The 23560-nt window shown below is 45.4% G+C and overlaps 1 protein-coding gene across 12 annotated transcripts in view; it reads left to right on the top strand.

The window, feature by feature from the left end:
* huwe1 (HECT, UBA and WWE domain containing E3 ubiquitin protein ligase 1) overlaps window positions 1–23560 on the top strand; it is a 58551-nt gene that overhangs the window by 17800 nt on the left and 17191 nt on the right. For 6 of the 12 annotated variants that reach the window (XM_031844565.1, XM_031844568.1, XM_031844561.1 and 3 more), the window contains 48 exons: window positions 732–1211; window positions 2499–2555; window positions 2967–3089; window positions 3795–3890; window positions 4010–4279; window positions 5055–5207; window positions 5331–5458; window positions 5582–5663; window positions 6173–6349; window positions 6460–7011; window positions 7119–7314; window positions 7537–7704; window positions 7790–7938; window positions 8027–8093; window positions 8578–8801; window positions 8885–9096; window positions 9206–9388; window positions 9862–10034; window positions 10122–10261; window positions 10654–10729; window positions 10954–11052; window positions 11168–11295; window positions 11384–11543; window positions 12002–12230; window positions 12365–12543; window positions 12632–12721; window positions 13144–13304; window positions 13427–13469; window positions 14307–14666; window positions 14878–15088; window positions 15423–15547; window positions 15619–15854; window positions 15983–16374; window positions 16547–17201; window positions 17326–18040; window positions 18158–18249; window positions 18905–19061; window positions 19362–19494; window positions 19691–19905; window positions 20004–20245; window positions 20817–20919; window positions 21200–21349; window positions 21464–21709; window positions 21799–21916; window positions 22012–22152; window positions 22244–22531; window positions 22649–22754; window positions 23021–23138. In XM_031844565.1, coding sequence (XP_031700425.1) covers window positions 732–1211; window positions 2499–2555; window positions 2967–3089; window positions 3795–3890; window positions 4010–4279; window positions 5055–5207; window positions 5331–5458; window positions 5582–5663; window positions 6173–6349; window positions 6460–7011; window positions 7119–7314; window positions 7537–7704; window positions 7790–7938; window positions 8027–8093; window positions 8578–8801; window positions 8885–9096; window positions 9206–9388; window positions 9862–10034; window positions 10122–10261; window positions 10654–10729; window positions 10954–11052; window positions 11168–11295; window positions 11384–11543; window positions 12002–12230; window positions 12365–12543; window positions 12632–12721; window positions 13144–13304; window positions 13427–13469; window positions 14307–14666; window positions 14878–15088; window positions 15423–15547; window positions 15619–15854; window positions 15983–16374; window positions 16547–17201; window positions 17326–18040; window positions 18158–18249; window positions 18905–19061; window positions 19362–19494; window positions 19691–19905; window positions 20004–20245; window positions 20817–20919; window positions 21200–21349; window positions 21464–21709; window positions 21799–21916; window positions 22012–22152; window positions 22244–22531; window positions 22649–22754; window positions 23021–23138 — 9598 coding nt within the window. The remainder of the gene's footprint in view (window positions 1–731; window positions 1212–2498; window positions 2556–2966; window positions 3090–3794; window positions 3891–4009; window positions 4280–5054; window positions 5208–5330; window positions 5459–5581; window positions 5664–6172; window positions 6350–6459; window positions 7012–7118; window positions 7315–7536; window positions 7705–7789; window positions 7939–8026; window positions 8094–8577; window positions 8802–8884; window positions 9097–9205; window positions 9389–9861; window positions 10035–10121; window positions 10262–10653; window positions 10730–10953; window positions 11053–11167; window positions 11296–11383; window positions 11544–12001; window positions 12231–12364; window positions 12544–12631; window positions 12722–13143; window positions 13305–13426; window positions 13470–14306; window positions 14667–14877; window positions 15089–15422; window positions 15548–15618; window positions 15855–15982; window positions 16375–16546; window positions 17202–17325; window positions 18041–18157; window positions 18250–18904; window positions 19062–19361; window positions 19495–19690; window positions 19906–20003; window positions 20246–20816; window positions 20920–21199; window positions 21350–21463; window positions 21710–21798; window positions 21917–22011; window positions 22153–22243; window positions 22532–22648; window positions 22755–23020; window positions 23139–23560) is intronic. The other 6 variants (XM_031844569.1, XM_031844567.1, XM_031844566.1 and 3 more) reach the window with 6 other exon arrangements.

Raw genomic sequence — 23560 nt, 5'->3', positions numbered from 1 at the left:
GCCTTCAGATAAATCTTTTGGGTTTGCCTTTTGTCCACATGGGAAGTCAATTATACATTATGTGTGGCATTGAAGTGGGTAAGCTTGTGAGAGCACAGTTGCCAGGGAAATAAGAAAAGATGGACACCATAAGATTCTTCCTGCTCTCTTAGCAAAAATGATTGTTCTCTGTTGTTGCATTTCTGCATTTTAATACCATGTAGAGAAAAGAACAAGAAAAGGATACGCAGAAAAAGAAAAATGACTTCTGCAAATTTCAGAAGTTATGAACATAAATAACACCGCAGTAGGGCTTTCATAATTGCTGCATTTTAAGTAGTCATTGACTACTACTCCCGGGGGTGCATAATAACAATGATGTGTAAGGTTAACTAATTCGGCGGTACCCATCTAGGCTCGGAGAAGTCTTTCACAAGTGAGCAGAAATCTGACTAAACAGCGCAATATGTGTTGATCATATTTAATGTATATTATAACTTCTGAGAATTTTGGGAACAAAAGCTCATTTGGACAGGCAGTACAGTGTTCACAGCAGTAGTTGGTTCATTTGGACTCCTTGTGAACATGGTAAACATGCTACTCAAACCCTGTTGAAATGCACCATTCTCTATATGCATTCTTGTATAAGCTGTATGGTTTGTTAGCATTTTCAAATTAGGGATGAGAGTCGGAGGATTTGCTATAAACATATGTTAGTGCTTTATTATTGTAACACACTCTTCTTAATCAAGGCTGCATTCAGTTGCATTCGCAGTCTGTGGAACAGAAAGCCACTGAAGGTGTATGGAGGCCGGATGGCTGAATCAATGCTAGCCATCCTCTGCCACATACTGAGAGGGGAGCCTGTAATTCAGGAGCGCCTGACCAAGGAGAGAGAGGGGGCGGTGCGCCCGGATGACGAGGCGGCCTCCACTGTTTCTTTGGCACCCAGTGGAGCCACTGGAGCATCGACAACAGGTGGAGAGGCACCAGCCGCGGCTGGAACAGCACCTGCAGTGCCAGCAGCACCAGCAGCAGGAGGAGGAGGAGGAGGAGGCGGAGGAGGCAGCGGCGGTGGAGAAGGCAGCGGCGGTGGAGGAGGATCAGGAACAGGAGGAGGATCAGGAACAGGAGGAGGATCAGGAACAGGAGGAGGAACTGGAACAACTGAGGATATAACCACTTCTACCCCCCGCCGTGAGCCCCAGGTTAACCAGGCCCAGCTTACACAGGTATGTGGGAAAGACTGTCAGACCCTGCTGCAGTAAAATAAGAGGTTTTCTAAAGGAAATCTGCTGCTCATAAATATTACCACTTTCCTCCACAGGGACTGCCAAAGTCAACCCAAAAAGAAAGTTTCCTTGTGGTAGCTTTAATGTTGTTTGTAAACACGTTGTCAAATGGGTATCGTTAGGATTTTAACGAAACAGATCAACATTGCTTTATTATTCGTATATAAACAGTTATTCTTGATCAGCAACAGCAGCAATGTTTAAATAACTCACTATTGTAGACTAAACAATTTCAATGCCATCAACAAATGTAAATAAATCAACAAATAAAATTAAACAATATTCTAATAACTGCCTCAGCCCGACAATCTACAAAAAGTAAATAAAATCCTTAAAATACAGTCGCAGCTAAGCAATCAGCTGTTATTTATTAGCCTTTTATTATTATCAAACTTCGTATGGCATTGCTAATGTTACCTGCAGTGGACGAGAATGGATGGCTGCTCACCAAACAGTCAAACGGTGCATTTCTGCACATTTCTGTTTTGCGTGTTGTTTTAAATTGCTGGTATTGCCTGTCTGTCTTGTGAGAGTTTTATTGCATTTAAGACAACGATAGTTATCAGGATCTACTCGAGTAAAATGTAGCCACACTTTCGATCTTATTTTTCTCTCTGCCATGATGTGTGTCTCTCACTATACCGAGCCGGAGTCGGGGTGCGTGCGCGTGTGCGTGTGCGTGTGCGTGCGCGTGCGCGTGCGTGCGTGCGTGTCAGAATAAAGCACGACTCTGCCCCTCATGCAGAGACAGGCACAGAGACAGAGAGCGGAGGTTTGCTTTTTTGGGCGGATATCTCACTCCGTAACTTCTGACGTACCGATAGCAGAACCCTTATCTCTGGACCTTATCGATGCTCCAGGTATTTGCTACTGTCTTATCGGTTCCCGTTTAGAACCAGGTTTCATAATGATGGCCTAATAGTCCAGGAACAACTGGTGACAAATTGTATGTATTTCTTAAATTCTAATTTTTTTTTTTTTTGTATGCAGTTTGACAATGTATTCTGCATACAGGCTGTGATTTGTTGCTGTAGCCTCATTATTTTCATGACTTGCTGTGCCACTACTGCAGGAGGTTTTGACAGCACATAACTACATAATTGTATATTGGCACTATCTGTATGGCCCTGTAAGCAACATACTAAGACAGAGGTGCTTTATTTACCAAGCTTCCTGACCCATATTCTGTATGCACTGAATCCTGGGCCACCATTTGTTTTATAACAGGGAAGGTGCAGAGAGAGGGAGAGGAACGAACAGGTCCGCCAGGAGCAGCTCCAGCAGGTATAAGAGCCATCAGGGAGAGTGGGAGACTTTTTGAGGAGAGAGGGAAGCAGTAAAGAATAGAGAGGTTGGAGAGGTAGGATTGAAAAGGGAAAGAGCATTTCGGAGAGGATTATTTTTATTTTTTTATTTTCAAATATCAGGATAGTGTTGTGACAGAAGCGGTTTTATAAACATTATAAAGGTGGTGTGCACTCATTATTCCAAAAAAAATGGAAGATGTGGAGTGAGCGGAAGAATGTCTCCTCGTCCTCCTTAATGATAGCAGGTGTCTGACGTTCCCCTCACTATATGTCATTATCATTTGAGCCTCATAATCCCCCCCTTATTTATATTTGGTCTTTACTCTTGTCGCCATCTCTGGTAACTCTGGTAAAAAATGCTTCTTCACCTCTTTGTTTGGTGTTTTAGCTGATGGATATGGGTTTCTCAAGAGAGCATGCCATGGAGGCCCTACTGAACACCAGCACCATGGAGCAGGCCACGGAGTACCTTCTAACTCACCCTCCTCCACTTCTTGGTGGAGCAGTAAGGGTAAGTCTTCCTTGACAGAAACGCACTCGCATCTTTTGTAACTTTCATAAATGCCTTTTCACACAGACGACAAAGCGGGGGGGGGGGGGATAAACAAAAATACAGAATATTCACGGTCAGGTTTCTCGAAGACAGACAGTGAGCTCATATGCTTCCATGGCTGGTAACGATTATAATAACGGCGTAATTGATATGCTGTCACTATCCTGTATGGCCAGGTTTTAGAGTATACCTTTCACAAGTACTACATGTAACTTCTGACTCAAATAATGTCAATATCACAACGTAAGCTAATGCACTTGGAAATAAATGATTCTCTATATGTGACCATGACAACAAAGGATGTTTACCCCTCTACTCACCATCACAAGCAAGTTCTACTGCTATACTTCCCCCAAATATTGTCTTTATGTTCATTGTCTTCATAATATTATAATAAATATTAGTATCATTTTGTTCGTCAAAGAGGGCACTATTTTGCGAGACCAAAAAGATCGATCAATCAATATCCCCGTTGTTGTGTGACGGTATCAACGAGATTATGAAATTGATGTCGGAAGAAAATGTATTGATCGAGTGTATTGATCGGCTTTGGTGTTGATTTGCTGTTGGAGGTAGATCTCTCGTGTGATTTATCTGCGTTTGGTCTGAAAAGACTTTAAGTCAAATTCAGGCAGCTGAAATTGTTCCCCTTGTTCTGTCCAGGACCTGACTATGTCTGAAGAGGACCAGATGATGAGAGCCATTGCCATGTCACTTGGGCAAGAGGTCAGCATGGAGCAGCGGTCTGATTCTCCTGAGGTGCGTCACCCTCACTGCTCAAATAACATGAAGTCTGTTACTAAAAATGAAACATCAATAATGAATAACTTGGCCTATTAGCTGAGCAGCTAATGAGATTGTTTCTGTGTGTGTATCAGGAAGCCGCACGTCGGCGTGAGGAGGACGACCGGAGAGCCAGGGAGCGGGCCGAGGAGGAGGAGGCCCGCTGCTTGGAGCGCTTCATGGAGGCTGAGCCACTGGACCCCAAGGAGCTGCATACCTTCACTGACTCCATGCTGCCGGGCTGCTTCCACCTCCTGGATGAGCTGCCTGACACAGTCTACCGACTGTGTGACCTTTTGATGACCGCCATTAAGAGGAGTGGCCCGGAGTACAGAGAGCTCATCCTCGGCCAGGTTGTCCACCAGGTCAGTGGATAAATGCAGGTTTACACTGCTTGATTTGTTACAGTCAGATGGCTCAGAGGACTGCTCTATATGTACAATGGTCGACCCGACTGACAGGGCAGAACGAGACAGAGATCCCTCTGAGCAATACCTAAATAAGAATAGAAGAAATCACCAGTCATTGGCAAAGGAAACTGGAATTTTAGCATCAAAATGTGTTGCAGATTTAAATAGAAACAGTTTCAGTGTCAAGTGCACAATACTGCCTACAACAAGCTGGAATATTAAGGTGTGTTGCTTATGACATCACAATAGAAATGGAAGGTTAGTGTAGGGTTACCTGTATTGAAATAAGATTACAGAATATCAGCGGAACATACTATGGACTGACAAATCACAGTTTAAACCTTTTCAGTCTAAACACTTGGTAGACTGCAGAGCGCCCAAACACAAACGACTACCCAAATGCATGCACTGTTCTAGGATCACTGATGATCGAATGATTTAGGGGACGTAGAAGATGAGGTCATTCTTCTTTATTTAAATGGAAAGTTGAGAGAGACATCTGACGGATGCAGATTTGCATTCAGTTAATACAATTTGTCTTTGTAATTTAATTCTTAGGCGTTTCAGCGTTAGCGTAGTACCTAACACGTCTTGAATGCAAATGAAGCTTTGTAAGCCATTATGTATGTTTGTTTTATGATTTATTACAAGTGAGAGAAACCTCTTTAAAAGTCCAGCGTTTGCAATAGAAGCGTTCTTGCTCCAGCCTGATTGTGTTCATGTTGTGTAGGTGTGGGAGGCAGCAGACGTTCTCATCAAGGCGGCTGAGCCCCTGACTACCAGCGACACAAAGACTGTGTCTGAGTGGACCAGACAGATGGCCACACTTCCCCAAGCGTCCAAGCTTGCAACACGAATTCTGCTGCTCACGTTGCTGTTTGAGGTAACAGAAACACACTCATTGACTATTGTGAGTTTGAAATCATAACTTGGTTGAGGCATTTGTTTTTGTCATTGTTGTTTATCTACACTTATCCTAAACATTCGTTTGTCTCTGTTTCGGTAGGAACTGAAGCTGTTGGGTGCCAGAGTCGTGGAGAACAGTGGGATTCTTGACTTGCTGATCAAGCTCCTCGAAGTTGTGCAGCCTTGTCTGCAAGCTGCTAAAGAACAGAAAGACATCCAGACACCCAAGTGAGTGTCGCACAGCCAGACATACTTATCTTTACTTGCAAATGTTACACCAGCTCTTCACCCTAATTTGTTTGTGTTGTGAATTTGTATTGGAGCATAAAAAACGACTTCTTCTTTCTGCAGATGGATCACGCCAGTACTGTTGATCATTGACTTCTATGAGAAGATGGCTGTATCTTCAAAGCGCAGGGAACAAATGAACAAGGTACAAGTCAACTTCATTAAACCAAAGCACAAATAAAGATTACAATTGTAAAGTTAGATACTGAAGTACAAGCACAGGTAAAAGCAACCATGCACTACGAGTTCATCAATAGAGTAAACGAAGACGCATACATACATTCATATGTACATTCATCAGTTTTGATGTACTTTACCTTTTTGTGAGTATTTCCATTCTAAGTGGGTTTGTACTTAAAATCCGTTGCATCTCAGAAGGAAATATTGCACTTTTAACTTAACTACATTTTTTTGACTATTAATTGCTAGCTACTTCATATTCCCAATACGAAATATAAATCAACTAAATTATGATCTATTATTAAGTAGTGTATATAGCCTAATTAAGTATATAAAGTAGTTACAATCCGCTTCACTTTCAGCAGCTGAAACCTTAAAGTGAAGAAGACATTAATGCATTAATTATAGTAATGTTTTTGTATATTGTGCACCTCTTTTGTACAGTTAATGAGTTCTCTCTTGGCTCCTCTTTAGTATCTGCAACCCAATGGGAATAACTGGCGATGGTTTGATGACCGCTCAGGCCGCTGGTGCAGCTACAGTGCATCAAACAACAGCACCATTGACTCGGCGTGGAGGGCCGGGGAGAGCAGTGTCCGCTTCACAGCTGGACGCCGGAGATACACTGTGCAGTTTAACACCATGGTGCAGGTATACACAAACGCTTTCTCCACGGCCAGTGAATCCATGGACTTTTATAGTTAGTTATTTTAGAGTTTGCTGCGTTCCTTTGCTTAATTCAAAACTTTTCTGTTTCTCAGGTAAACGAAGAGACTGGTAACAGGAGGCCGGTGATGTTGACTGTCCAGAGAGTGCCGCGCATGCCGAAGCCTGCCAAGACTGGTAGCATTACTGACTCCGAGAGAGAAGAGGGAGACCGGAGCAAAGCAGAGGAAACCCAGACTGACCTGGACTCAGGAGCAGCAGTGGAGATGAGTGTTCCTAAGGATGATTCCAGCCAGCTGAAGGAGACCACGTCTGGCCCCTCATCTTCCTTGGAGTCGGATAACTCTCAGAGCACTGATATTGTTGTACAAGGCCTGACGGAGGACATGACCACCGTTCTTATTCGTGCCTGTGTCAGTATGATTAGCGTTCCTGTGGACCCAGACACACTCCACGCCACATTGCGTCTGTGCTTGCGTCTCACACGCAATCACCACTACGCTATGATGTTTGCTGAGCTGAAGAGCACACGGATGATTTTGGGGCTGACTCAGAGCTCCGGCTTCAATGGCTTCACCCCGCTTGTTACACTGCTGTTCAGACACATCATAGAAGATCCGGCCACGCTGCGGCACACCATGGAGAAGGTTGGTCTATTCCTATACTCTGGATGATATTTCTGAATAATAATATAAGTATTTAAAATAAGTCTTTTGATACCATTAACAAATTCCTCAACAATCTTTTGCCATAGGTGGTGAGGTCCGCCGTGACCAGCGGAGCAGGTAGCACCACATCAGGAGTGGTGTCAGGCAGCCTTGGATCCAGAGAAATCAATTATATCCTCCGCGTCCTGGGCCCTGCCGCCTGCCGTAACCCCGACTGCTTCGCTGAAACCGCCAGCAACTGTGTTCGCATTGCTCTGCCTGCACCCCGGGGAGCTGGCACAGGTGTGATAACTTAAAATAGAGTTGACGTTAATAGTACTTTACACTGAAATACGCTGGTGTTCTTGTTATACTTTTTTTTTTTTTTTTTTTTTTTCCTCTACAGAGGTCAATAAAGAATTAATCTGAATCTGTAAATGGTATTGATAGATTAATTTAGCTATCTAGTCGTGTCTGCATTTTTTTTTAAACCTGGTAAGCTCATACTCCATCTCTTTTCTACAGCCTCCGATGACGAGTTTGAGAACCTTCGGATCAAGGGGCCCAATGCTGTGCAGCTGGTTAAGACCACTCCTCTGAAGCTGTCCCCCTTACCCACTATCCCTGACACCATCAAGGAAGTCATCTATGACATGCTCAATGCTCTGGCTGCCTACCATGCTCCTGAAGAACGTAAGACATGTTCATAAGATCCTGACAGCTGGAAATAGTAATTTGAACGTTTCAGCTAAGTTTGTGTGTTTTGTGTGTGGCACAGCTGAACGTCCAGAAGAACGTGCAGCAGCGGTGCCTGGTGGACCAGACCTGTGCCAGATATTGCAGGACGTTGGGGATGACGTTTATCAGCAGTACAGACTCACCCGGCAGGGCAGCGACTTTGACTCCCAGTCTGCATTCCATATTAATGTGAGTTTCAATGGCAAGTTGTCCTGTATTAAATCAAGAGATGTGTCATCTCCCCAGTTAATAATAGAATATTGTCTCTTCCTCTCAGGCTCAAGTGTTTTCTGCTGATGGAGGCGTGGCCGAGTCATCCCAGTCTGGCACACCACAAGGAGAAGGTGAGTCTTTTTTTTTCTTCTTTTTTTTAAGTATGCAAGAATATTTGTGCAAAGTAACTGCACATATCAGACACTGTTAACCGTCATCACATTGTTTGATTGTCTGTGTTGTTGTTACCATTTGTTGTTTATGGTAAAGCACTATATGGCATGAAGAAGTCTGAATGCCAACAGTCAAAATAATGTTCATCCTGTTTGACTCTGCAACATTTTTATTTCAGTGCGAGTACGCCCCTCAGGGGGCATGGCATTAACAGCTCTCCGTAGTGGTTTCCCATTCCTTGACTTTAGCAGATCCCTTAATTCGGCTGTTGACTTTGTTAAAAAAAAGATAGACTTTCCTATATGGATCCATGAAAGCATGACTAAAATCTTCAACTTGTGAAGTTCTTTTTTAAAATAAAAAATAAAATAAAATTTAAGAACAAAAAATGTTCCTGCATGTTCTTTTTTTCTTCTTATTTTGCTGCCACAACTTCCTCAGCATCCACACCAGAAGAGATGCGGGAGGAAAAGAAAGAGCAGGAGGGAGAGAAGAGTACCAGCTCAGAGGAGGGTAAAGCAGCTAAGGTAAAGGCCAGCAAGCCTCTAATGCCTACCTCCACCATCCTGAGACTGCTGGCTGAATTAGTGCGCTCCTACGTGGGCATCGCCACTCTAATCGCCTCCTACTGCTACACTGCTGGACAGTCTGAGCTTATTAAGGAGGTGGGTAATGAACTAAATCTTGTCAGACTTTCACACACACTTATTTCCTCTTAACTTGCTTTGACCTCGCTATCTCCCAACAGGACTGTAGTGTTCTTGCCTTTGTGCTCGACCACTTACTGCCCCACACCCAGAATTTGGAGGACAAGGACACCCCAGCCTTGGCACGTCTCTTCCTAGCCAGCCTGGCAGCTGCCGGCACGGGCACTGATGCCCAGGTGGCCCTGGTCAATGAGGTGAAGGCTGCCCTTAGTCGAGCACTAGCAATGACAGAAGGTCCTGAAAAACATGCCAGGTAAGCAACAAAGAACATAAGTAAACCAACCTGATATTGACGCTTTAACTCTTCTGAACAAACCCGCACTCCCATTTTCACTCTTTGTCCTCACACATCTTTTCCACAGGCTTCAGGCGGTGATGTGCATCATCAGCACCATCATGGAATCATGTCCCTCAACGTCCAGTTTCTATAGCACAGCAGCAGCCAAGACGCAACACAATGGCATGAACAATATCATACGGCTCTTTCTTAAGAAAGGACTGGTCAACGATCTGGCCCGTGTGCCTCACAGCTTGGATTTGTCCAGGTATATGATTTAATCATATTCATTTCATTTTACAATTTGGATAGTAGTAGTTCAGGACACGGCATCACAACGTGTGATCTGCAGATTATTCAGTTTAAGGGTGCCTGTGATATTATCTTGGAACCAAAAGATGTTACGTTTGCATTTGATAAAGCATTGTGTTGATATTTGAGGTCTAACAAATGTGTCTGGTTTATTTGCTTCCTCAAAAATATTAAGAAGTTGATTTTAAATCCTGCATTGTTTGCAGTAACAGGAACCCAGGGACAGAGCCATGGGTAACCCTGGCTTTCCTAGTTTACCAATTTTAAGCTTAGTAAACCAGATAATACTAAAATAGCAAGTGTGTCATGCTATTTTTGCAAGTTACTATATAGAAGATTTAAGAATAAAGTTGGCGTTGCAAAACATATTCATTTTTATAAATCTGTGTAAAATGACCACATAATCTTCCTTTACATCATTTGTTTTAGTCCCAACATGGCCAACACGGTAAATGCTGCCTTGAAGCCTCTGGAGACTCTGTCCCGAATTGTTAACCAGCCCAGCAGTCTGTTTGGGGCCAAAGGAAGCTCCAGCAAGAACAAGACTGAACATGACACTGTGGGCACTGCAAGGGACAGCAACAGCAACACTCAGGACCAAGGTATGCACACCAGATGAGATCACCGTCAGCACTCTAGATCCAGTGATTCCCATTTTGTCCGTTGCTGATTTGTGGCATCTATTCCAGGAGAGTCTGGTGAGTCCGAGCCAGTGGAGGGCAACCACAGGGTGCAGGGAACAGACAACGACCTGATGGATGGAGAGACGGAGGGAGACACGGTGGTCATTGCTGGTCAGCCAGAGGTTCTCAGCACACAGGCTATGCAGGTGATTGGCATTGTATTACAAACGATATTCAAAAAGTATCTCACCACATTACCTCATCGTTAACATATGTAACTAGAAGAGTGAGGTCAGTAGAGTGCACTCTCACTCAATTGCCCCTCCCGCAACCACAAGAGGTCCTTCAGCATAGTCGTAAATGAACACAACTCACCACCTTATGGGTCCAGTTGTATGCAAGACTGGCTGTGGAAAGAGACGGATGCTCACACACACACACACACGGCCGAATGCTCTCCCCACACGTCTGGCTGAGAAAAATAATGGCTATAACATTAACATGGGTTTTACAAAATGTTAATTATTGAGCTCCAAGGTGTTGTGCCCCTTTCTTTACTGACTGGCTGACATTTGTTTTTCATTTCCTGTACTCTCAGGTAGAAAATGAATTGGTGGATCTGATTGATGAGCTGCTGGAGAGAGATGCTGGCACCGTCAACAGCACGATAATAGGTAAGCCACTTGATTCATTTGGATTAATGGATTTGGATCTCGAATTAATGGTAAACAGGCAAGGGAAAGGGAAAGTAGTTGTGTTCACAACAACTAAACCTCAGTTACTGGATACAAAAGCATATCTATAAAATTAGGGTTATTGCACACTGGAATCAAAGTTCCCTGTATTTCAAACAGGCAGGGAAACCCAGAGCTGATGTATCACTTGTTTGTTCTGTCAGTGGGACGCAGCGGTGAAGATGAATCTCAAGAGGATGTGTTGATGGATGAGGCCCCCTCCAATATTAGCCAGACATCCACTCTTCAGGCCAACCGGGAAGGTAAGACGTCGGCACAACAGAACTTTGTCTGTTTATCAGAGTAAATAATTCACTGACGGCTTCTCAGTTTTTAAGATCTTCTTGTGAGGAACTCTGTGTTTCTCTCTTCCATCAGACTCCATGAACATCCTGGAACCAGACGATGAGGAGCACACACAGGAGGAAGATTCAAGTGGTAGCAATGATGATGAAGACAGTCAGGATGAAGAGGAAGAGGAGGAGGAAGAAGAGGAGGAGGATCAAGTATGGGTTAATGCAATGAGGTTCAGTAAACGCATGTTGATTCTTGCTTAGCCTTAAGACTCATGGCTGCTTTTTTTACCCCCTCAAGGATGATGAAGAAGGAGATGAGGATGATGATGATGAAGGTTCAGAGATGGAGCTGGATGAGGACTTCCCTGACATCAATGCCGCACCACACATCCGCTTCGAAAGGTTTGACAGGGATGATGACCTCATCATAGAGTTTGACAACATGTTCTCCAACAACGGTAAGCAGGAGGATTCATCAACGTTTACTAATCAAATTTAGATTTTTGTACGAATGTCCCATCCTCCCTCCAAAAAAAACTCAATTTGGGTTTTGGATTAAGTTCATCATGATCACATACAATTTGGCTTCTTTGTTGCAGAATGTTTCCTTTTGATATCCTAATCAACTGTTAGAAATTGTGGGAAATATCAGAACCTCTTTATACTCGTAAAAGCTGTTCAGCCTGATTTCCAAAGACTGGTTCCAACTACACACAACAATGATGGGTAGCCCTCCTCCAAAGCAGCTCTTCTCACATCACTTACAAAAGTTTGAGACATCCCAAATGAGTTAATTACAAACTCCCAAAAAACAGATGATGCAGAAAACGAATTTTCTTAAGCTTTATTTTCATAAACATTTCTTGGGGTTGTGCCCTAATGCCTGCCTACTGTTTTCTGTTGTTTTTTCCATTAGCTGACATCCCTCCCTCCCCAGGCAACATCCCCAGCTCCCACCCACTGATGGTGCGCCACGCAGACCACGGTTCCCTCACCCTAGGTGTGGCCGGCACTAGCAGCCGCCTGGCACAGGGCATGGGTCGCAGCCAGCGTACACTGCGGCAGCTCACTGCCAACAGCGGACACACCATCCACGTCCACTACCCTGGCAACCGCCAGCCGAACCCTCCGCTCATCTTGCAAAGGTGAAAGCATGTTTTGTTTTTTGGTTTCCTTGTTAAACACACATCCTTTTTGCAACATCTGTCACACCGGTGTCTCTGTGTTTGAGTTATACTGCTAGTTAAAATGTCTGCTCCTCCTCTGTTCCCTTCTGTAGACTGTTGGGCCCCAGCGCTGCAGCAGACATTTTACAGCTGTCCAGCTCCCTGCCTCTGCAATCTCGTGGTCGGGCCCGCCTTTTGGTCGGTAATGAGGATGTGCACATCATCGCTCGTTCTGATGACGAGTTGTTGGATGACTTTTTCCATGAGCAGAGCAGCACTGGGGGACAAGCAGGTGAGAATCACTATGGGTTGTTATGTAATGGTCTTTTGCTTAGTATTAGCCTGAACTCCTAACATGGTTGTTCCTTTTGTGTCTCTAGGCACTCTCTCTAGTATTCCAACTGCCTTAACAAGATGGACCGATGAGTGTAAAGTGCTGGATGCGGAGAGTATGCATGACTGTGTTGCAGGTAGGTTGGTCTCGAACGGCAGACTTGTCTTAATGGAGACACATTGTATCACGAAGTACATTAATGATGTGATGACATGTAGTGGACGGCTGTTGGTGCTTTCAGAAAGAACTGCCATTTTTGAGAAACTGATCAATATTAATTTGGATATGTTGGCCAAGTAATTAGAAGTATTCACTGTTCATTTCAGTCTCATTTGTTAATGGAATCCCGAAGGAGCACAACACAATAACCTTCATTTGGGTGTAAGTGCTGTCAGAAGCCAGGTTGGGGATTCACAAAGAGAAAATCAATTGAATGATGTAATTCCATTTAATTTCATGCACCAGGCTTAAGCTAAAGTGGCATTGATTTGACTTGTTACACCCTGTGAGCTACAGCCACAACAAAGGATGAACACTGACATCTGCGTGTGCTTTCAGTGGTGAAGGTGCCGATCCTGCAGCATCTGGAGAGTCTGCGAGATGAGGAACTGGAAGAGCGTAGAGAGAAGAGAAGGAGGCAGCTGGCTGAGGAGGAGGAGTCTAAGCAGAATGAGAGGAGGGCCTCTGGAGCAGAACAGGCCAGGGAACAGAGCCTGCAGGTTGGCAAAGAAAATACATGTTTGTTTGGCTCTGTAGGAGGAGGATTGTTCAAACCGAGAAGTGCTTAAATCTTTTGCCATTTGTATTCACTTGTTTGATAATATTAACTGTTTTTCCATAGGGTTCTGGATTGGGGACAGTTAATGGTGCAGAGAACACTGCAGGTACTGACATTTGTATAGATTGTGTTTTTGTTTCTGTCTTCATGTCAAAACTTTTGTCGGTAATGAACACATCTCGGGGACGGGCACCCAGAGGCAAGCTGCCTGCCGAGCGTGCTATGGGATGAGGTAGTAGTTTGTATAGTTTTAGGATCACACCAGATCTGGGAGATAACTATACAGTCTACTGTCTTTCCTGTGGTAATGCCATACCAGCTGGGCGTCTCCATCTGCTGCAAGTGACTCATTCTTAACCTGCAAATGGTTGCTGTCTTACAGTCTTCCACATATTTACATATCATCCCTGGAGTACAAAGCTGCCCGTTATGTATATTGTATGCATTGCAGGCTGTGCTGTGGTGAGGTAGTAAGTTGTGTTGTTGTTAGGGATCAGGATTGTGCACCCCGTCAGGAGATAACTATACAACTTACTGCCTTCCTCAGTGGAGGCCCTTGTCGTCTATGTAGAAAATGATCAATAACTAATCAGCATATTGTCATTTCAGTTCTGTGTGCTGTTCTCTTGTGTGCTAGCTTCATACATTTATACCTTGAAAGGGGTTGGAACAGTTTGGGCTGCAATTGTGTAAAAGGGAACAGTTTTCTATAACTGGGTCAATCTGATAAGTAAGCATTGGTAGCATAGCATAGAGTCACTTGTAACAATTGTTCTGTAGTATTGTCATAACAAGCATTTTAGTGTTTATAAACCATGTAATCATGTTTAGTCACTGAAAAAAATAAGATGACTTCACATCAAAAGTTTTTTTCCCCTCAAGAAAGCATAAAGCTACCTTCACATACCTGTCTTCACATATTTCTTCTCTCTGGATGTTGCAGAGGGTGAGCAGGCTCAGGGTGGTACGGTGTCATGTCTGGACCCACCCAGGGTCTCAGAGGGCTTCCTTACTGCTCCCCCATCTGGAGAGGTCACTCCCACCACGCCCGCTCCTCATGAACAGACCTTAGTCTCCCTAGAGACTCCAATCAGTCAGCAGGTCCACCAGCCAATTACTGACCTGCTACTGGCCGAGTCGCATGCAAGCTCACTGGCCGCTCTGGCAGGGGCGGGCCTTCCACCTTTGTCGGCAGCTGACAGGCCAAACAGTGAAGCGGAGGCATCTCAGATGGAAATGTCCCCGGCACCCACAATCGGTGAGAGAGTCGGAGGTGGAGGAGCATTGGATGAAGGCAGGGAAGGTAGACTAACTTTGAAAACTCTTTATACAGACTGGCCAACAGTAAGGACACACATCTGTAATGGCAATGTTGTTCACCGTGCTTGTAGCTAGTTTCTGTCATAAAGTCTTCTGAACACTGAAATACAAATCAATTGCCCAAGGAACTTTGCTACAGTACATTATTCACACATTCCCTAACCTTACTCTCACTCTTTTCTTTTTCCCCTCAGCCTCCCTAAGTCCAGACATTGTGGAGACCTCAGAGCCTGCGATAGTGGGTGTGTCACAGCTGGAAGGGTCACCCATGGATACCAGCAGCCCTGCCTCTGCCACTCAGGAAGAAGCTGCTCCTAACCCTGCCCAGACCACCCAGCTGTCTCAGGAGCTGTCTGGCAGCGTGGAGAGTGGGCTGACTGACCGGCAAACAGATGCAAAGACTGGGTTAGTAGCATGAAGTATCATGTACCCTTTATCTCTTGACCAGATAACATACAGTTTTATAAAAAGTGTTTCAGTCCGAAAGAAATTGGAGTTGAAAGCCATAATTTCCCCCCAGCTTTTTTTGCAGCATTTCATTGAACATCCAGTTATGGAACTTAAAATACATTGCACTCTTTCTAAGTTTATTTTTTTTTTTTTTTTTTTTTTTTTTGGTGAAATGCAGTGTTTTGTTTGCTCTTTGACTTACTTTAAATTTGACAGTGTGTTAATAGGTTAAGTAATTTGTCACACATAATGTTGCGGATTGATTTTATATGTTTTTATATATTCACAGCTCTACTTCTGTCTCATCACCCGGGGAAACGATGCCCAGGAGTGACAGCGCTGACAGCCAGTCTCAGGCCATCCAGGAAGAGCCCCTCCCATCCACCAGCAATGATGACGAGGACCCTCTTGCAGGTAAAAATGATTGCTCTCCTACTTTTCCTGCAGTTTCTCATATTCTTACTGAAATAATACATCTCATGCAGCGTTTGTTTTGGCAGGCATCAGCCTGCCAGAGGGTGTGGATCCCTCTTTCCTGGCAGCTCTTCCTGAGGACATCCGTCGAGAGGTGCTGCAGAATCAGCTCGGCATCAGACCACCCTCCCGTCCCCCTGCTGCCACTACCTTGCCTTCCACTACAGCACCTGTACTGGGAGGACCAGGGGTTACAGAGGTCAGCCCTGAGTTCCTGGCAGCCTTGCCACCTGCCATCCAGGAGGAGGTAAGAGACTCTTCACTGAAATGAGACTGCAGACGTCTCTTACATTTAGAATATAAAATCTTACCTGAGAAGTAAAGGAACCGCAGATAATTATTTCTCCTAACTGGGAATGTCATCGGTTGTCTCAGGTACTTGCCCAGCAACGGGCTGAGCAGCAGCGCAGGGAGCTAGCTCAACAGCCCACACAAGGAGACACTCCTCTGGATCCAGTCACCTTCATCCAGACGCTGCCCTCGGAGCTCCGGCGTAGTGTCCTGGAGGACATGGAAGACAGCGTGTTGGCTGTCATGCCCCCGGACATTGCTGCTGAAGCAGCCGCGTTGCGTAGAGAGCAAGAAGCACGCCAGAGGCAACTGATGCATGAGAGGTTGTTCGGTCACAGCTCATCTTCAGCCCTATCAGCCATTTTGCGCTCACCTGCCTTCACCAGTCGGTTAGGGAGCAATCGTGGCGTCCAGTACACTCGACTTGCTGTGCAGAGAGGAGGCACATTTCAAATGGGTGGAGGAACAAACCACAGGTGAGAGGAGACTGTCATCTAATGGTCTGTTTTGAGAATTCAATTTTTTTTCGTATTTCTGAAAATGAAATGCCATAATAGAAGAGGGATTTATGAAATTTCTGACTTGTCTTGATCAAATCGTACTGCACTTGTGACAAACTGACGATATGTTATCGTTTTGTTTCCTCAGACCATCCAGTTCCAGCGTGGACTCCTTGTTGCGTCTGCGCGGTCGGTTGCTGTTGGACCACGAGGCCTTGTCCTGCCTGCTGGTTTTGCTGTTTGTGGATGAACCGAAGCTCAACACCAGCCGTCTGCACCGCGTGCTCAGGAACCTCTGCTACCACTCTCAGACCCGTGGTTGGGTCATTCGGAGCCTGTTGTCCATCCTCCAACGCAGCAGCGAGAGTGAGGTGTGTGTGGAGACCACACGTCTAGAAGACTCTCGTGGCAAGAGGAGCACCCAGGGAGGCTGTGCAGGAAAAGGGTCCGCTACCTCCTCCCTCTCCTCTTCATCCTCGTCTTCATCCTCATCTTCCTCCTTAGAGCTACTGAACAGGGTGGAGTCTCGCAGCTCCAGCCAGCTTTCCTGGCTCTCTGTTTCTATGGATGCAGCCCTGGGCTGTCGGACAAACATTTTCCAGATTCAGCGAGCATCGGGTAGGAAGCATGCTGACCGCCACTCAGCTGGAGGTTCAACAGGAACTGGAGCTCTGGCAGGAGTGTCAGGCACTGCGGCGGGAGTCGCATGTGCTGGAGGTGGAGGTTCAACCGTCCACATCCACCCACAAGCTGCTCCAGTGGTCTGTCGACATGTTTTGGACACACTCATCCAGCTAGCAAAGGTGAGAGTCCTTCTATCTTCATCTACATCTGATTCATCATTTATTGTATGTTGCAATTTTTTTTTTTAAAGTCAATTGAATTTTAATAATTTAGGTCCTTTTAATTTTGTTTCTGTCCCTGCAGGTGTTCCCCAGCCACTTCACTCAGCAGCGCTGCAAGGATCTATTAACATCTTCGTCCGACCTGGACGCTCGTCTTTGTTCAATCACCTCTGTGGGAGGGGGTGGAGGTGGGGCCTCCAGGACTGGATCTCTAAGTAACCCCAGCTCCAATGCCTCCAACACCCAGAACTCCTTCGGCTCCACCGCCGCTACCCTCCAGTCTCTGGGAATCTCCACTGATTTTTGGGACCTTCTGGTCAAGCTGGACAACATGAATGTCAGCCGCAAGGGCAAAGCCTCTATGAAGACGGTGCCTCTGGGGAGCAGTGCCGAGGCCGAGGGGGCTCAGTTAAGCCTGGAGACCTCTCCTCTAGGCCAGCTGATGAACATGCTGTCCCACCCTGTAATCAGACGGAGCTCCTTGCTCACTGAAAAGCTTCTGCGTCTGCTCTCCCTCATATCCATTGCCCTACCTGACAACAAGGCCACCGAGGTGCCTGCTGGGCACCCAACCCCACAGGCTGCCATCCCCAGTACGGCATCCAGCTCAGGAGTCACAGCCCAAATCACAACACAAGGCACAGTGTCAGCGGGCTCAATCCAGCCTACTGTGACGGTCTTAGGGGCCTCTGTGGGAGCTGTAGTCCAGGGTACATCCTCAGGGACGAGTCTAGCAGCCTCCCAGACATCCTCTACAACCATCTCTATACCCACGTCCACTGGAATAACCTCTGCAGGTAGTGTTCATTTATTCCAAGATAAGATGTCATCAATTCATTCAGATTTTACGGTGTAACGTTAAGTTCAGTAGAAAATAGTAATGTGTATGTTTCTGGGCCATTTTGTCAAAACAGGAAAACTGAGGGGCGCTACTAGCAGCACAGAGTGTGACAACAAGATGGCCTCCAGTGGACTCACGGAGAAACAGCTGCAACTCTCTGTGGAGGTATGGGGAGAAAACATCATATGTTGTCATGCATACTGTCATTATGCAATGTTTGTGAATTTCCAATACTGCATAGAAATATGTAACTTTGCATCAAACTATTTATTTTCAAGATATTAATTAATCTTAAGCATTTATTGGGGCAATCCAATTTTGCAAACTTAAGGGATAGAGAGAAGCAAGTTTTAAAACTAAGTTGAGAGGCATGTTTGGATTGTGGCTCTGGGCTTGCACTTGTTTTGTATCTTTCTATGATGAGGAGAAATAAGTGTATAACCTACAAGATTAAAAGAATGCAAAAGTAAATAAATATGGTTGAACAGTTTCAGAGAAGCCACATCAGTGCACATCTTCAGAGTTAAGAAACGACAACGGCAATTATTTCAGCCTTACAACCTGGACATGTGTATTTTCTGTAGCCAGACGGATCAGTTAATCCAGTCATCCAGCATATATTATATATCGACACAATTGTACGAATGCAAACAGGCCCTTTTGCTTGGGAGCTCTTAAGAAGTATTGACAAGATCATCTACTCCTTTTCATTGTTTTGGACACAGGGCAATTGATCTCGTGCGTTTCTTACATTTATGCAATTTTATTAATAATCCCTTCGAGGATTTTTTCTAATAATCCTTTTCCTCCTTCTCACAAGGTGTTGACATCTCACTCATGTTCAGAAGAGGGTCTAGAGGATGCAGCCAACATCCTGCTGCAGTTATCTCGAGGAGATGGCGCCACCAGAGACACTGTGCTGAGACTGCTGCTCAGTGGAGCCAGACACCTCGGATACACTCTTTGCAAACAGATCGGTCAGTGCTGGACGACTACACAGACGCTAGTTTCTTTTGCTCCTATTTAAGCAAATACAGTTTTCTCTTTACACACATTGTTTATGCCTCCACACCTGGCTAATCAGTTTAGTCCAACTTAGAATATATGTGATATATCACATATATGTGACTGAGGAAGAAAAAAACATTTTTGGCTATGACTCACAAATTCATGTGCTAATTACGACAACTCGACACAAATGTCTTAAAGGATCAAATATTTTACACAGACGTTGATGTAAACTGCAACTTTACTGGTTAACGTTTTCTCTCTCTCAGGCACATTGCTGGCCGAACTTCGAGAATACAACTTGGAGCAGCAGAGACGGGCACAAGCTGATTCACATTCCCCGGATGCCCCTCCTGAGGATACCTCCCTCTCAGGCAGACTCAAGGGCAAGATGTCTAGCAGGTAAGCCAGTGATGGTGCCGGGCCCCCCCCCGTTGACTTTACGTTGTCAACACGCATGCAAGAGAGACTGTGGTAGACCTATTCTGTTTAACCTAAAGTGTAGTTAAATTGGCCCGAGTAGTCCCCTTAGGAATCTGGTTTTGCATGAAAGTAAATGTCACAACTACAATTTCCTTTACCTGGTATGCGTTTGTTGGCTGGGGCACAGGTTTGACGGCTCGGAGAGTGTGGTCATTGTGGCTGCACAAAAACGTACACTCGGGGGACGAGAGCTCCAGCTACCCTGTATGAGCTCACTGACCTCCAAGACGTCGACGCAGAAGTTCTTCCTGCGAGTGCTGCAGGTCATCATCCAGCTCCGTGAGGACACACGGCGCGCCAACAAGAAAGCCAAGCAGACGGGACGATTAGGTAAGAAGACGTTGCATACACAGTTTTTCTTGTATGCGTACAATATCCCGATGATGTATCAAGTGAGACAACCTTCTCCTCCCTCTGCCATTGGCCAGGCTCCACTAGTTTAGGCTCAGCCAGCAGTATCCAAGCTGCGGTGCGTCAACTAGAGGCCGAGGCTGACGCCATCATCCAGATGGTGAGAGAGGGTCAGCGGGCACGCCGGCTCCAACAGGCCCCCCCACCCACCGCCTCATCTGCCTCTGCTGCTGTTGCCGCTGCTGCCGGATCGTCAGTGGCGGCCCCCCATGCCCCCACTGGTGCTGCTCCCCCTGCTGGCACGGCTGCTGCTTCCACGGTTAGCATGGGCTGCACTGACGGCAGGCGTACTCGTACTCGCACACTGCACACACTGACAGTAGGAGACCATTTGAAAGCTGAAAGTTAAACCTTTTCTATTGTGTTGTGTCTTTGTGTGACAACACAATGCGGTGTGCAGTCACCATTCACCATATCTCTGGTTAATGCACAGTGACAGCTGCTGCCATGATGAACACTGGCAGCTCCATTAGCAGAAAGAAAGATGTGCCAGAGACGACTGCATCTTGTCTTTGCATTGATATGTTCAACTGTTGAAATGATCTAAATATGAATGAGTGCTGCCTGCTCCAAACTGTTTGATCTGTTCCACTTATTCTGTCTGTTTGCTGGCTGGCATGGCTTCATGCTTTTGGCCCTCCTTCCTTCCATACTCGGTTCAAAGTTCCCCTCCTCTCAGTGGATCACGGAAATGTCATTATGCATGGCAACATCATTCAAGATGGTTTCTAAGCAATAAACAAATGCCACTCATTCGTTATTCCATGCGTCTCCCTGTTGTTCACCCTGTGACTCTGTCTCTCTGGTCCTTCCTGGTTTGTTTTCTGTAGTCTGAAGGACAGTCGATGTCAGAAGCCCAGGCTGCCCAGAGAGATGATTCTCCAATGGACGTGGACCAGCCTTCTCCTCTAGACCAGGACCCTGCACCTCTGGGTAGGACTTGCTACCTTTAATGACAATTTAAAACACCTGCTGATTTGCTGTTCTTTGTTTTGTCAGTAAATGACCTTCACATCCAGTGAGCACAATGTGTCTACCCTTCTCTGATAGTGCCAGTAATAACTCAAGTCATGTTAACATAGACAGTCTACAGAATATAGACTTATTCACCAACACAAACTGTTTTTTATTTGGCTGTAAATTGACTACTCTAGTCACAGTTGACAGCATAACACGTGTACATGGTTCAGTCAATATTTAAATTCTTTGTCAGATGAGGACGGAAACGGACAGTCGGAGAGTGAGGAGAGACTGCCAGACCTACCGCTGCTCAGCGAGCAGCTGTTGTTGGATGAGCTATGGGACATGCTTGGGGAGTGCCTGAAAGAGCTGGAGGAGTCCCATGACCAGCATGCCGTACTGGGTACGCGGAATCCTTCTTAAGAAATGCATTTCTTTATGCTGTGGTATTATTGTCTGTTGAAAGAGTACGGTTGGCTGATTTCTTCCCATAATGATGTTTTCTTTGTTTGCCCAGTTCTCCAGCCTGCTGTGGAGGCCTTCTTCCTAGTCCATGCCACGGAGCGAGAAAGCAAACCTCCGGTGAGGGACACCCGGGAGAGCCAGCTTTCTCACATCAAGGATGAGCCTCCACCGCTGTCGCCGGCACCCCTCACACCTGCCACGCCCTCATCCCTAGACCCGTTCTTCTCCAGGGAACCATCCTCCATGCATATCTCTTCAAACCTTCCACCGGATACGCAGAAGTTCCTCCGCTTTGCCGGTGAGCCTGAAAGATTTAAGGAAGGAGAATGTTAAAGCTTTTGTTCTGATGTTGCAGTGTCTAACAGGACTCGCTGCTCTTCCCTGTAGAAACTCACCGCACAGTGCTTAACCAGATCCTGCGCCAGTCCACCACTCACTTGGCTGATGGGCCTTTTGCAGTACTGGTTGACTACATACGCATCCTGGACTTTGACGTTAAGAGAAAGTAAGGGGCATTATCTTACACGTCTACCTTCCACTATCTAATAAACAGTTATTGTTTTGTTTTTTTAATTACTGACTTTCTGGCCACCTCTACAGGTACTTCCGTCAGGAGTTGGAGCGACTGGATGAAGGTCTTAGGAAGGAGGACATGGCTGTTCATGTGAGGAGAGATCACGTGTTTGAGGACTCCTACAGGGAGCTGCATCGCAAAAGCCCAGAGGACATGAAGAATAGGCTGTAAGGCTCCATTGTCCCTCTATCCACCTGCGTATCCTCCCAATTGAGAACCACTCAACCGGAGTCACACTCTGCTCTCTTTCCATTACAGATACATTGTGTTTGAAGGGGAGGAGGGCCAGGATGCTGGTGGCCTGCTGAGGGAATGGTACATGATCATCTCCCGGGAGATGTTCAACGCCATGTACGCCCTGTTTCGCACTTCGCCAGGTGACCGTGTCACCTACACCATCAACCCCTCATCCCACTGCAACCCCAACCACCTCAGCTACTTCAAGTTTGTGGGTCGTGTGGTGGCCAAGGCAGTGTATGATAACCGGTTATTGGAGTGCTACTTCACCCGCAGCTTCTACAAGCACATTCTGGGCAAGAGTGTCAGGTATTTCAGCCACTGGCAGTTACAGCCAAGTATCCTAATTTTCCTACGTTGTGTTCTAACTGCACTAAATGTGACTTTTTCTTGAACATGTACATGATATGGATGTGGTCTTGCCAGGTACACAGACATGGAGAGCGAGGACTACCCGTTTTTCCAGGGTTTGGTGTACTTGTTGGAGAATAATGTGTCCACGCTGGGCTATGAGCTGACATTCAGCACAGAGGTTGGTGTCTGTTCTCTGAGCAATTTAATTAGCTTCAAGTGACAAATTGGTTCTCATGTTGCATCTTCTTCACTGATGAAACTGGGATAGAGCCTGGAGGGTTTGAATCCCAAATGCTTTTTGCTGTCGTACAATAAGTGCTGCAAATATGTAATTTGCAATCTGATGGTCTTAAAATACTGTTAATGGATATTATATGTGGCTAGCAGTGAAATATTAAGCTGAATGAGTCATACTGAAAGCCTGCATTTGCTCTGTCTGTGTAGGTCCAGGAGTTTGGAGTGTGTGAAGTGAGAGACCTCAAGCCAAATGGAGCCAATATCCTGGTTACAGAGGAAAACAAAAAAGAGTATGTGCACCTGGTCTGCCAGATGAAGATGACAGGTGAGATTATGGCTCTTCTACCAAATATTTGATTTCCCGTTAGCAGCAGGACTGAAAAAAAAAAAACAATGTGTTAATCTATCTATATCTATATCTGTCTGTCTGTGTGTGTGTGTGTGTGTGTGTGTGTGTGTATATATGTATGTATCTATATATGTGTGTGTGTGTGTGTGTGTGTATATGTATGTATCTATATATGTGTGTGTGTGTGTGTGTGTGTGTATATGTATGTATCTATATATGTGTGTGTGTGTATGTGTATGTGTGTATATGTATGTGTATGTGTATATGTATGTGTATATGTATGTATGTGTATATGTATATATGTGTATATGTGTATATGTATGTGTATGTGTATATGTATATATATATATGTGTATGTGTATATATATATGTGTATGTGTATATATATATGTGTATGT

The sequence above is a fragment of the Anarrhichthys ocellatus genome, unplaced genomic scaffold (assembly GCF_004355925.1).
Source record: "Anarrhichthys ocellatus isolate YVR2014 unplaced genomic scaffold, GSC_Weel_1.0 scaffold5, whole genome shotgun sequence".
Taxonomy (NCBI): domain Eukaryota; kingdom Metazoa; phylum Chordata; class Actinopteri; order Perciformes; family Anarhichadidae; genus Anarrhichthys; species Anarrhichthys ocellatus.
The sequence above is the reverse complement of the archived record's forward strand: the minus strand, read 5'-3'. Positions and strand labels throughout refer to the sequence as shown.